General features: G+C 34.0%; 1 protein-coding gene across 1 annotated transcript in view; it reads right to left on the bottom strand.

Annotated features, from left to right (window-relative positions):
* TEX11 (testis expressed 11) overlaps nt 1–15,386 on the bottom strand; it is a 316,643-nt gene that overhangs the window by 152,615 nt on the left and 148,642 nt on the right. Inside the window, exons 12-13 of the mRNA XM_079124942.1 lie at nt 9,283–9,364; nt 6,806–6,884 (exon numbers count right to left, since the gene is read on the bottom strand). Of these exons, the coding sequence (XP_078981068.1) occupies nt 6,806–6,884; nt 9,283–9,364 (161 nt within the window). The remainder of the gene's footprint in view (nt 1–6,805; nt 6,885–9,282; nt 9,365–15,386) is intronic.

Raw genomic sequence — 15,386 nt, 5'->3', positions numbered from 1 at the left:
AATCATCAGAAAACTACATTAGCTTAGTCAATTGCAGAAATGCATTCACTTTCTAAGAGTTACTGTTCTTGCACTTTGGCTTTTGTTGCTAAAAACTTCTCTACATAAATTATACTGCTGCTTTTGCTATAAAAATATTATTAAAAGCATTGCTCCATTATGCAATTCTAATTCTATACCACCTACAGATGCTAAATATGCAAAAAAATGAGTGAAGAAGACTGGAAGAAAAATCACCTTCCAGATACATGGGGTCTTTTGTTTGTTTTTGTAGTGTTGGGGATAGAACCCAGGGCCTCACACGTATGCTGGGAAAGCACTCTACCACTAAGTCATATCCCTAGCCTCAAACTTTGTTATTAACTGAATAACAGTGTAGGCATGTCAATATAGTACAAACAGGCAAGAAAATATAAGCTGCATTTTAAATTTAAAATCTAAAAATATGAATACTTAATTTATCAAAATTTCCCTTTGAAATTAATAATTCTGTTTTGAAATAGAAACCCAAAACTCCTTCTGCAGCAGTAAATCAATGTTCATACAGGCTTATAGAGAGAAAAAGATATATAAAGGGAAATGCAGATACTGTTATCAAGAGGAAGGCAGAATGAATGAATGACAGATGGCTAAAAATAGCAAATGTCTAATATATCAAATATTCCCAAGTTGTCTAATTAGGATTCGGTACCACACTACACTTAAATTCAATTTATTAAATTTGTAGATCATTATTCATATTAGTAATATTTATTGAGAAAGACAAAAAGATGTTTTTCATTATCTTAATGTTGGAAATCAAAAAACTTTCAGAATTAAATCTTTAAAGCCTATGATGGTAAGCATGTAGTTTAGGTAATCATTTCCATCTCTGGAAAGCAATTTCAGCACAGAAAACAGCCAGATTACTTCTTGCCAAATGACTTTCCCAAAGAGTGACTTCATTAAGAACATGTGAATTAAATTTTACATCTGTAAAATTTACATCTTAGGGGCACTTCTGCAGAGAGAGATTCAGAATGTTTATATAGGTTGTCAAATTCATTAAAAAGGTCAAGTCATTGAAGTGAGGCAGGGATTTTCCCTTGGATGACATAAACAAGCTGAATTTGCTCAGCAGTTCAAAAAATATCTCTTTAGCACCTGTCATAAATGCTGTGGTATATCACCCAGATCTCCCTTTCAAGACTAAAAAGTATTTATTCTCCATTACTCTTTGGTAACTTGGTAGGCTGAAAAGAGATACCATACCCACTGGATGGCCAGCATCCAATGATAACCAAAACAGGCTCAATTCTCTTACTCCAACTGAGGACAGTTCTGAGGGGTCATCCCAGCTTCAGAGCTCCTCATGGGTAAAGCTAGGCCTTGTGACAATACTTCAACCCAACTTCTCCCTTCATTTAGTCATGCCACTTTTCCTTCTCCTTACAGAGGTTGATCCTGAGAACACACTTTAATAAACCACTTACACATTAACCTCCATCTCAAAATCTACTTCCAGGGCAACCCAACCTGTGACACACCACATCCAACTAAGCCCCTCTAACCTACAACAAATAGTGGCAACCATTGCATTGTGCATCCAATAATTTTAAGAAAGCATAATCTCTGTTGAAGCCACAGAAGAATTATTCAATGCATATGTATAATTTCTGTATCCACAAGTTTTACTTTTAGTTTTTTACCATAAAGTTTTACTTGGTGAATTATACAATCCATAAGTTTTATAGCCTTAAAAAAAAAACACTGCCACTTTGGATGTAAGTTTCAAATCAAGTTTTTTTTAACACTAGCCATTGCAGAAATACCTTCTGTAGTCACAATTAACTTATTTTGACCAGTCTACATTAAACTTAATACACAGGCACTATGTTCAAAAGTTCTATCATATGAAAATTCTCATTGACACCACAAACAAATATGCCTTACTGAAGAGTATTATTTATTATGTCTGTGCAACAGAAAATACCACAAATAAATTACAGTCTTCGAGCAACCTGTCCAATAAATTCTCAGTCATATTTTCAATGTGCCAACTAACAGCATTTCTGTTTAGCTTTCCACTTGAAACATAAGAATATATTGTGTGTCTCACTCAACAGATGCTCTTTTGTAAAAGTATATCAATAAACAAGTTAATGCCTGGGCAATCTTTTACCTCTACATATAATTACAGAGCTGAAATTTACAATATGATTGCTTTTTTTTCACTTTCCAAAGTAAACTCAGTTGAAATTTTGCTCCTTTTCTTGAATTAAGTTTTTCATTACATACCTTCTCTGTGTACTGATCATAGTTTCTATTGTATTTTGTTTCATAATGTGCTTTTAAATTGTATTCATTTGACACAATTTGCATATTAAATGTACAAGTATCTTTTCTACTTCTATCACAAAGAAATTCGTTCTTTTCCATTTTCTTGAGAAACACTTTACAAATCTAGCTTTCATTCTTCTTTAGAGATGTGGGTATCACAATATCTTATTTTACTCTTATATCTGCTATAAGAATAATAACAACATACAAAAATGATAATAATCAGCAACTTGAAACACAGAATATGAGAGAAAATTGTATGGACTACTACAAACTGGAGAACACATCCCATGTCTAAAGGTGGCAGCTGCTACTTAACTATAAGTGATTGTTACTTACTATTTCCAGATTTTGTTACTATTTCCAGATTTTTCAATACTATTCAAGGGAAACCAGAAAATCTGACTTATGTTAAATTTAATGTTCATTCATGGAAACTTTATTAGCCATTGTGATTGGCATGCTTGCTTTTCAATTTTTTATTTAATTTTTTTTTTTTTTTTTTTTTTTTTTTTGGTGCCGGGGATTGAACCCCGCCCAGGCCTCTTGCTTACAAGGTAACACTCTACCAACTGAGCTACATTCCCAGCCCTATTTAAATTTTAAAAGCTTTGTTATACTAGAATACAGATCGCTTCCAGTTCTTTTTTAAGAGGTTATAAGCAACCAAAACTTTAAAAAACTAAAATTAAGTGTATTTATTTTGTGTGAACAGGATGGAGGAAATTGAGACTATACAGCTAAATAATTAGGTAGATTTATATTAGGTTCAATGATTGTTTCCAAAAGACATCATTTAATGGGTTGATATTAACCTGAAAATTATTCTGAGCTGCCATGAGGGTTCTGGCCTCAGTTTTACCCCATTTATCAATTTAGATCAGGAGTCAGCAACTATGACTTACAGTCCAGCTATTTAGTTTTACAAAGTTTCATTGGTAGAGCCAGGCATGGGGTCCCATGCCTGTAGTCACAGCTATTCAGGAAGATAAGGTGAGAGGATTACTTGAGTCCAGGGATTCAAGACCAGACTGGGCAACAGAGCAAGGCCTTGTTTCAAAAAAAAAAAAATCTTTTTGGAACATAGTCACACCTTTCATCTTTGACTGTTTTTATACTGCAATGGCAAAGTTGACTAGCTGTGACAGAAACTACGTGGTCCACAAACCTAAAACATATGCTATCTTGTCCTTTAAGAAGTTTGTGGGGCTAGGGTTGTGGCTCAGTGGTAGCATGCTCACCTAGCACGCATGAGGCCCTGGGTTCGATCCTCAACACCACATAAAAAATTTTACAAAAGGTATTGTGTTCACCTACAACTAAAAAAAAATGCATAAAAAAAGAAGTTTGTGGATCCTTGAGTTAGATGAAGACAGGAGGCCTGACTACCAAACCTGAAGATGACACAAACTAGAAGGAATCATTAATATACTGCAAGATAGAATTGAAATTCACAAAAATCAGAACATCTGAAAAAAAAAAAAACAGACTGGAACAATCAGACTGAGATTTAGTAGTTTATCAAGTATGGCTATTGGGTATTTACTTAATCAACCATAAAAGTAGAGGATGTGGAATTCAGGCATTAAGAGCAACTGATATTGTAAAAATATAGTTTTGTAAGTCTAGTAAAATAACCACATGACGTGGCTGCCAGAAAAGAGTCAAACTTTTCTTTTCTATTTTTGATCCTGGGGACTGAATCCAGGATTTCTGAAGCATGCTAAGCACATGGTCTACCGCTGAGCTACACCCACAGACCCAGAAAAGAGCCAATTTAAATTGTGTCTATATTAAAAGAAATATTGGTTCTAGAAGAGTGCTGCCCAATAGAAATCTCTGTTATAATGGAAATGTTGTCCACCTGTATTGTCCAATAATTAACCATAGCTATATGCATCTATTGAGACTTGATATATGGCTACTATGGCTAAGGGATCAAACTTCAATTTTATTTAAATAGCTACATGTGACTGCTTGCTACCATATTGGTCAGTGCAAGTTTAGAACATTTAGAACAAGAAAAGTATATGTTACTGCTTGGAACTTATCTGCAGTATTGTGTTCAGTGCAGTTGCCACATTTACCCGGGAAGTAACTACATCACAAACAATATTAGAATTAACTGGGCAAGAGCTGTCAAATTAAAGATTTAGATGCTTCTATGTGGCCACCTTGGGATGTTTTACCACTGATCTACATCCACAGCCCTTTTTTATTTATTTTTTATCTTGAGACTGAGTCTTCCTAAGTGACATAGAGCCTTGCTAAGTTGCCGAGGCTGTCCTCAAACTTGTGATCCTCCTGCCTCAGCCTTCTGAGTCACTGTGATTACAGGCATGCACCACCATACCTCGCCCTGATTATTTTTTTTTTTTTGTTACAGCTTTACTGAGGTATAATTCAGACACCATAGACTTTATCCATTTAAAGTACACAATTCAATGATTTTTAATATTTCTTAGAGTTATGCAACTATTAATCAACCAATTTTATAACACTTTCATCATCTATAGCCCTGGGTAATCATTAATCTTTTTTTTGTCTATAAATCTACCTATTTGGTACATATCATATAAAAGAAATCTTACAAAATACATTTTTCATGTGTGACTGGTTTTTCACTTAGCATACCTTTATTGACAAACTACATTCTATAATATGGGTATACCACATTTTATCCATTAATCAGTTGACAGATATTTGCATTGTTTCTACATTTGACTATTATGAATGATGCTGCTATGAACATTGATGTACAATGTTTTTCTTGTGGATATGTGCTTAGAATTCTCTTGGGTATAAACCTAGGAGTGGAAATTTAGATGTTATGGTTTGGATATAATTTGCTCCCCAAAGGTTCATATGTTGGAGGCTCAGTCCCCAGAGTGGCAATGTTGGCATGGTATGGAACATTTAAGTGGTAGGGCCTAATGGGAGGTCCTTAGGTGATCTGATCGGGGGTGCTGTCCTCATACAGGAATACTGGTGTTCTGGAGGGAATTCTCACAACAGTGAGTTGTTATAAAATCCTGAGCCTAACCCCTCAGTCTGTCTTTGGCTTCCAGTATTGAAATGTGACCACTTGCTCTCACACACACTCCCACTGTTGCCATCTGTCATCATAGGATAAAGTCAAGAACGTTATCACTAAGAACTGAAGCAATGCCAGTTGCATGATCTTGAACTTTCATACTATGTACTACACAGTTTCTTCATAAGTAGCAAGCCACAGATATTTCGGTATAATGACAAAAAGCTGACTGATATAATGGGTCATATGATAACTCTATTTAAATTATTGAGGAAGTAACACCTGTTTTTCAAAGCAGTTGCACCATCTTACATTCCCACCAAGAGTATATGAGGGTTACAATTCTGCACATTCTTGTCAATGTTTGCCATTATTTTTATTTTTTTGGATGGCAGATTTAACCCAGGTGTGCTTAACCATTGAATTACATCCCTCGTCCTTTTTTTTTATCTATTTATTTATTTATTTATTTATTTTTATTTTGAGACAGGGTCTTGCTAAGTTGCTTAGGGCCTCACTAAATTGCTGGCTGGTTTTGAACTTGTGATCCTCCTGCCTCAGCCTCCTGAGCCACTGGGATTACAGGCATGTGCCACCTTGGTTGGTTGCCATTATCTTTTTTTTTTATTTTTTATTTATTTTTTATTTTTTTTTATTGTAAACAAATGGGATACATGTTGTTTCTCTGTACATGGCGTAAAGGCATACCATTTGTGTAATCATAAATTTACATGGAGTAATGTTGTTTGATTCATTCTGTTATTTTTTCCCTTCCCCCCACCCCTCCCACCCCTCTTTACCCTCTATACAGTACTTCCTTCCTCCCATTATCTTTTTTATCATAGTTAACCTAGTAGATGTGAAGTGTTTTCTCATTGAGGTTATGACTTGCATTTCCCTGATGGCTAATGATGTTGAGCACCTTTTCAAGTATTTATTCCACAGTGATTCTTAAGATACTGAAGATTGAGAATTACTAAAATGTCTGTACAAACTTCAAGGTCCCTTTTGACATTAAGGATCCCATGAAGATAAACACAGAAAAGCATATAACGTGCAAAAATGTACCCACTCATCCTTCCTGTTCTACATGACTAGCCTGCATTTTATAAAGTCACATCTTGTTCCTTTTTCATTTTATTTGTTTTTTTATTTTTTATTTTTTGCAGTGCTGGGGATCGAACCCAGGACTTTGTACTTGCAAGATAAACACTCTAACAACTGAGCTATCTCCCTAGCCTCTTCATTTTATTTTAAAATATTAATATAAACTTAAAATTTAACTTTACCACTGTATAAATAAAAAAGTAGTACTATCTTCTAAATTGATCACAATGGCAAATATTGTGCTTTCAAAATATGAGTGTGTGTGCCTGTATATATTCAGTATATGTTAATGAAAACCATGGAAAATGTTAATGTTTAGAGAAAGGAAAACCAAATATTCTGTACCTTTCATGATCCATCAGCAGTCGAACAATATTCAGACAGAAGTCTAAAGACATATCAAAATGTAGTATTTCCATGACAGCTAATGAATTAAAAAAATAGAATTATCAGTTCAGTTTCATTTTAAAGGTAATTTAGCTATTTTCATCAATTTGCCTCTATTCAAAATTTACATATTAAATATTTGCTATATACCATGTTTTGCCTAGCAATTTATCAAAATCTTTTTTTAAGTACTAATATCCAAAGCTAGAAAAAAGGTAGTAACATAGTCAAAGGAACCTGGTACGATACTTTTGAAAAGCAATTTGGCAACACTACATGCTAAGAACACTGCAGTTAAGACCTTGGAATCTGAAGTCAGGTGGACCTATATTTGATACCACTAGTCATCTGTATGGTCATAGGCAAGTTACTTAACTTTTTGCAGCTTAGATTTGTCACCTGTGACATGGAAAATATACTACCAATCTCTCAGTTTTTTGAGAGGACTGCATGAGACAATGTATGAAAATTATATGTACCTAGCACTTAATAAACATTCAATAAATGGCAGTTGTATTATTGTTATTCATATTACTTCAGAAACTGTACTACTGAAAAGTCATCTGAAAAAAACATAGGAAAAGATTTTTGGACAAAGATGTTAAAATCAGTGTATATTATAATAATAGAAAAGAAATATAACCCAAATGTTCACCATACGATAGCCTTAAACTTTAATGCAACCATTAAAATTGCTGAATATAAAATAACATGGGAGGGGCTGGTATTGTAGCTCAGTGGTAGAGTGCTTGCCTAAAATGTGTGAGGCACTGGGTCTATTTTTCAGCACCACATATAAATAAATAAAATAGCAGTATTGTGTCCATCTACAACTAAAAAAAAAAATGGGAAATATACACTGATAGAAAAATGTTTCTAAGACTAGTATGTGAAAAATTAGAAAACAAGGTTATATGTACCATGTGATTATAATTCTGTAAAACACACAAGAAAAAAAATACTGAAAGTGCTAAGTGATTGTGTTTAGATTCAATGATTTATTCAGCAAGAGTTTAATGAGTGTATTCTCTGTGCCAGGCACTTACTGCTGGAAACCCAGAACACAACACCCAAAACTCACTGTTGTTAGAGAGCTTATATTCTAGAGGATGGTGGACCTGTGGGCAATTTCAGTATCTTACAAAATTTTCTTTGCTAAGCATGTGATATCCTTTCATAATAAAAAATTAGTATATTTTTAAATTTTCACCTTTTTTACTAGAAAATATCAGTAGCCTGGCATGGTAGCACATGACTATAATCCAGCTGAGGCAGGAGGATTACAAGCTCAAGACCAGCCTGGGCAATTGAGCAAGACCCTGTCTCACATAAAAAATAGATGGGAAAGATGGTGGATTGAGACAGATATTGTTACCCTATGTACATGTATGATTGCCTGAATGGTGTGACTCTGCATCGTGTATAACCAGAGAAATGAAAACTTGTGCTCCATTTGTCTACAATGAGTCGAAATGCATTCTTCTGTCATGTTAACTAATTGGAACAAACAAAAAATAAAATAATAATAATAAATAAAAGGAAAAAAAATAAAATAAATAAAAGGACTGGGGATATAGCTCCATGTAGTGCACCTTTGGGTTCAATTCCCAGTTTTATGTTTAAAAAACATGAATTTCTAATGACAGTAATTAAGTGAGTCATTCTAAGAGTACAGTACTTTCACTAGTAAAGAAATGAACAGAATAGGGAATGAGGATGTGATAGAGCACTAGGGTGTACAAGGCCCTGGGTTCAATTCCCACTAGGTGTAATACCTAGCACAAAAAAGGCTATAACAATACAAATTTCATAATTATTTCAATACACAAATATAAAAATAAATTTTATTATTTTAAAATATTAAAAACTTAGATTCAGGGAAGTCTCCTAATTTCTAATCAAACATCGTCACTCTGAATAGCAAGAGTCTCCAAATTGAGTTAAGTAAAAACAATCTAGGAAAAAGAATAACTTTACTTTACCTTGTTTTGTTTGGGATTTTTTTCCTCACTTTTTTCTCAGTTATATGAGAAGCAGAGCATAAAGTAAAATTGTTCCTGGGGCTGGGGATTTAGCTCAGTGACAGAGCAGTTGCCTAGCACATGAAAGGCCCTTGGTTCAGTCCTTGGCCCTAAAGAAAAAGGTAATCTTTTTTGTGGTGGTAGACAACTTCAGAAGGGTTGGGCAGCTATAATTCTCTGCTGGACTAAAAGAAAACTGATTTCTTTTATTCAGCTTTTATTAAACTAACTTTTAAATTTGCACCTACTCTTTATTCTCATTCTTCCTGGTTGGTAATGTCTTTCCTATGTGATCAGTTTCTTTCTCAGCCACCACCAAATTATACCTATTGTTAGTATACTACAAAAGATCTCATTCAACAAATTGGTGATGATATTTCAAAATTGTGTACTCTTCACACACAGAGATGTTACCTTCAAGGAGTTCTTCATTAGCTGTTTTGCCTTTCAAGAGGATGCTCATCTTTAAGAAAAGCCCAGCTGGATTTAAATGTTCCTATTTTAAACAAAGAAATCACAATGATATTATAACTCTCGAATGTAAAAGACAATTTTGAAGTAATTACCTGCTTTATTCAACCACTGCATGATGACTCAGGATCAAAGGAGTTCAAATTATAAAAATCAAATAATAACATCTGGTCTATCCCTGAGGATATTTTCTGATATTTTATTCAATCTAAAGAAAATAACATGAGGAAACGAACATGTAAACATTTCCATGGAGTGACACATATTTAGTGGCAAGGTCAGTACTTAAACTGTGTGAATCATAGACAATATTCTTCATGAGCAAAACCTCAAACATTAGATTTATTTTCTTTTGAGACTTTAATAAGCGAAGTCCTTTGTAAACAATGTTAGAATGAAAAGAGGAAAATGTATTGTCTTTTCTATAAGATATGCCTGTGCTATTTACCATTAATAATGATTTTCTCTGAATGATGTTTCCAAGTCATTGTTAGCTGGCCCTAATCCATCTGTGATCTTTCTTGGTTCTACATTTATCTGACAGGGTAAATCTTTAAACAACAGGCTAAGATTAAAAGTGCAACTTAGGCCAATATAAAAGAACTTTCCTCTTTACAATGCCAATTAGCCTCTACATGAACATTGTACTCACTGAATCCATACTCTGCAAATAACTGCAGCTATTCACACATTAAGAATGAATAGGAGGGTTGGGGATATAGCTCAGTTGGTAGAGTGCTTGCCTCACAAGCACAAGGCCCTGGGTTCAATCCCCAGCACAATCAATCAATCAATCAATCAAACAAAAAAGAATGAATAGGAGGGACCAGGCATGGTGGCACACACCTGTAATCCCAGCAACTGGGGAGGCTGATGCAGTAGAATCACAAGTTCAAAGCCAGTCTCAGCAACTTAGCTGGCCCTGGGCAGCTTAGTGAGATCTTGTTTCAAATTTTAAAAAGGGTTGGGGATGGGGATATAGCTCAGTGGTTAATCACTCCTGGGTTCAATCCTTAGTGCCAAAAAAAAATTGTATGAATAGGAAGGTAGGGAAAGTAAGCACTGATAATAAAAGGGTTGGCAACTATAGATGACATCAATAAAGAGAATAAACTAAGGTTGACAATTTTAACTATAACATTACCATTTTATTGATGAGTTTTCTAATACTGCAACAAAATAATTGAAATAATCAACTTTAAAAGATGAAAGGTTTATTTTGGCTCACAGTCTTGGAGGTTTCATTAGATGGTTGGTTGACCTCATTGCTTTGGGCCTGTGGCAAGGCAGTACATCATGGTGGGAGCACATGGTAGAGGAAGTTTGTTCACCTCACTACCAGGATATGAAGAGAGAGAAAAAGGAGGGGAAAGAGACCAGGATTCCACCCTCCCCATTGAGGTCATACCACCAAAGACCTGAAACCTCCCACTAGGCCCCACCTCTTAAAGGTTCCACCATCTCTCAGTAGTGTCATAAACTAGGGATTAAGCTATTAACACATGAATATTTGGTGAACGTTCATCCTAAGAATATCAATAACTTTTCCTACAGGCACATCAGAATGTGTACTGTGTTCAAATTAATTTTACCTTAAGGGATGCATAAGTCTTATAGATTTGGCAGACTGTTTTCCTTAAGTATGCCATATGCACACAAGTTATTCTACTTTTCTCTGATTTATTACTAAAAATACTCCAGAAAATGGACACTATGCTTTTGTTGTATCATGTTTTTTATTTCTATAAACATCTGCACTGTGTTGTCCATACTTCCTATCTCCTTAAACTATACTTTTAGAAGTCATGAATGATTGTCAATTTCATCAGCTTTCTCCCTACTATCAATATCCTTGTCTTCTCTGTAACTTTTCTCACCAGTATTCTTGGTCCTCTTTCTTTGATTTTTGCTTGCTTTTACTAGTAGTTATTGAGAAACAGGCTCCAGGTACAACATACATACAGGGTTTTGCAAATGAGAACCTGAGGCCCAGATATACCTAAGTAACTTACCCATGGTCACATGGTAAGTGATAGAGCTGAAACTTGAATTTGGATCTGTTAAGAGTCTAAAGATCATAAGCTTTCCATTTAGTCTATCTTGGATCTGCATATTACTTGCAAGCTCCAAAAATAATATAATCTTTTTTAGTATAAAGCATATCATACACATGCACATATCCAAATATTAAAAAACACATATGTATAGTTTATAGAATACTATAGTTGAGATCTGAATTGTCCCCCAAAGGTCCATATGTTAAAAGGCTTGGTCTCCAGCAGATAGCTATTGGGAAGTTTTGGAACTTTGAAGAGATGGGACCTAGTTGGAGGAAGTTAGATCACTGGAGACATGCCCATGAAGGAGATAATGGGAACCTGGCTACTTCCTCTTTCTCTCTTTCTTTGTTTTCTAGGCAACATGATGTGAATAGACCTCCTTGTCACACATTCCTGCCATGATGTACTACCATTCCACAGGCCCAAAAACAACAGACCAATCAACCATGGATTGAAACCTCTAAAACTGTCAGCCAAAATAAATCTTTCATCTTTTTAAGTTGATATATCTCAGGTATTATTACAATAAAAGGAAGCTGACTGACAACAATTAGCATTATGAAAAGTTTCCATTTCAACATAAATTTCGTATCTGTCTAATGAGGTCATAAGTAAGCAAACTTGTTTTATTCATTCTACTATGTTAGTTATACATGACAGGTAAACACATTTTGACACATCGTACATAAATGGAGTATAACTTATCATTCTTCTGGTTGTACATGGGTAAACTGTTTTAATAGGAACTCTAAATACTACTTTTTACATACTAAAGTTTAAGGACAATTATTTTGTGGTTTTCTGCTGTATGAATATATCATGATTTATTTGCCCATTTTGCCTTGATCATTTGAATTATTACAAACCCAATTGATAACATGAAGTATCATGGTATGAGCATTCAGAACATTTCTCCACAAAGACTAGAGTTTCCTTCAAAATATATACCCAGGAGTAAAATTGCTGGCTAATTAGGTAGGACCATTCAGCTTTATCAAGTAATTTCAAACTGTTATTCAGAGTGGTTGTTCAATTCACAAAAAAAAAAAAAAAAAAAAAAAAAACAGGAATAAAGAGAATTTCCTCAACCTAATAAAGGACATCTATATAAAAAAAAACCCTACACCCTACATCTAACATGACACTTAGTAGTTAAATACTTAAAATTCTAACCCTGAGACTAGAAACCAGAAAAGTACATCGGCTCTTGCTACTTCTATTCAATAGTTTAACAGATGTTCTTGTCAGGGAAATTAAGAAAAAGAAGGAATAAAGATCAGAAAGAAAGAAGTGGGCTGGGGATGTAGCTCAGTTGGTAAAGTGCTTGCCTCACAAGCACAAGGCCCTGGGTTCAAATCCCCAGCACCGCAAAAAAAAAAGGAAGAAGTAAAATGATCTCTATTTGTAGATGATACAATCCTGTATATACAAAATCCTAAGAAATCCACTAAAAAACTATTAATGCTAAAAAAAGTTTAACAAAGTTGCAACAAATAACATCCATTTTTGAAAAGTCAGCTGTATGTACTAGCAATGAGCAATCCAAAAGTGAATTTAAGAAAATAAATTCATTTGATTTAAAAAAACATCAGAAAGAATAAAATAAATAGCAACAAAGAAGGGTAAAAATTATGCACTGAAAACTATAAGATATTGTTGAAAGAAATTAAGACTTTTGTAAATTTTCCTAGATTTGAAGAATTAATATTGTTATGATGGTAATAAACCCCAAATTGATCTTTGAGTTCAACAGAACCCCATTCCAAATCCCAGATGGCATCTTTACATAAATCAACAAGCTCACCTCAAAATACAAAAATGCAAGAGATCCAAAAGAGCTAGAACAATCCTGAAAAATAACAAAAGTCAGAGGGCCATACTTGGGGGTATGAAATTTTTTCTCATTATGCTTTTGATCGGCATTCCCTAATAATTAATGATGCTGAACATTATTACATGTGTTTATTGGTCATTGGTACATATTTTTTTGGAGAACTGTCTATTTGGAATCTTTACCCATTTCCAATTGAGTTGTTCTGTCTTCTTACTGAGTAGCAAGAATTCCTTATATATTCTGGATGACAGATGTTTATTAGATATATAATTTGCAAATATTTTCCAGTCCTGTTGGAAGAATCCCATTGATTATATTTTCACATTCCTAAGTTTCCTTTGAAGCAAAAAAAATGTAACTTTATTGAATTTATCTAACTCATATATTTTTGTTATGTATATTTTAATACAATAAAAACAATTATGAAAGCAATACTGAGTTGGCTTGGTGATGCACACCTCTAATCTCAGATACTCAGGAGACTAAGGTAGAAGGATTTGAAGTTCAATGCCAACCTTGGCAATTTAGCAAGACCCTGTTTCAAAATAAAAAATTTAAAATGATCTTGGGATATAGCTCAATGGTAGAGAGCCAGTAGGAAAGAAAGAAAGAAACAAGGAAGAAAAGAAAGATTGATTCACACCCAGGTGGTTGCACTAGAGAAACCAAAACCAGCCAAAGACCATAAAGGCATATCTCAGAGAGATTGCAGGTGTGGTTCCATACCTCTGCTATAAACTGAATATCATAATAAAGTGAGTCACACAGATTTTTTGTTTCTCAATGCATATGAAAAATGTGTTTATACCATATTGTAGTCTATTAAGTATTCAGTAGCATTATGCCTAAAAAACAATGTAAAAATATATAGTTGAGCTGGGATATAGCTCAGTGGTAGAATGCTTACTTAGCATGAGCAAAGTCCTGGGTTCCATCCCCAGCACTGCAAAAAAATAATGCTAAACACGCTAACAATAATCTGAGCTGTTGGGAAAAATGGCACTGATAGATCAGCTCAACACAGGGTTGCCACAAACATTTGATATGTTAAAAATGTAGCATATGTGAACTGTAACAAAGCAAAGCACAATAAAACAAGGTATGCCTACACACAAAGAGAAAAACCGCAGACCAATATCTCCCATTAATAGAGATGTAACAATCCTTAACAAAATATTAGCAAACAGAATTCAGCAAAATACAAAAGAGAATTAAACACTATGGCTGAGTGGACTTTACTTCAGGGATGTAATGCTAGCTCAATAGTTGATAATGCCACCGCATTAACAGGATAAAGAAGAAAAAAGTCACATGATCATACCTATTGATGTAGAAAAGGCAGCAGACAAAATAAAATATTCATTATAAAGATTCTTGCCACGTTAGGAATGGAAAGAGAATGTTCTCAACCTCATAAAGAATATCAACAAATGCTGGGGATGAAACTTGGTTGTCAAGCACTTGATTAGTGTACATGAGGCCTTGGGTTCAATCCCCAGCACCACAAAAAAAAATCAGCAAAAACTTGCAGTTAACAACATAGTTAATGATGAAAGACTAAAATCTTTCCCCTTTAGAGCACAAACAAAGCAAGGATTCCTACTCTTATGGTGATGTAGAAGTCCTGACCAGCACATTATGGCAATAAAAATAAACAAAAGGCATACAAATCAGAAAGGAATAGAATGTCCTTATTTATAGATGGCATAATCATTGACATAGAAAATTCTAACACATCTACAAAAGATTCATAAAGCTAATAAATGAGTATAGAAAAGTGACAGAAGACAAATATTCAAATATCAATTATATATCTATATACTAGCAAGGAATGCATGGAAACTGAAATTTAAATATTTACAATGACTAAAAAACACTTAGGTACAAAGAAAACAAAACATAGAGGACTTATCTGATTAAAACTACAAAATGCTCAAAAAAGCAATCAGAGAAGATTTAAATAAAAAGAGATATTAAATTTATGTACTGAAGATACACTACAATAAAGACATTAATTCTCCTGAAAATAATGCATAGGTTTAAAAAAAATCTGATGAAAACACATGAGTTTTCTTAGACAGAGACAAGATTTTCTAAAAATTTATATAGTAAGGCAAAGGAATCATATAAGTTAAACAATTTTGATAATGAAG

The sequence above is a fragment of the Sciurus vulgaris genome, assembly GCF_902686455.1.
Source record: "Sciurus vulgaris genome assembly, chromosome: X".
Taxonomy (NCBI): domain Eukaryota; kingdom Metazoa; phylum Chordata; class Mammalia; order Rodentia; family Sciuridae; genus Sciurus; species Sciurus vulgaris.
This window is presented reverse-complemented; position numbering and strand designations above follow the sequence as displayed.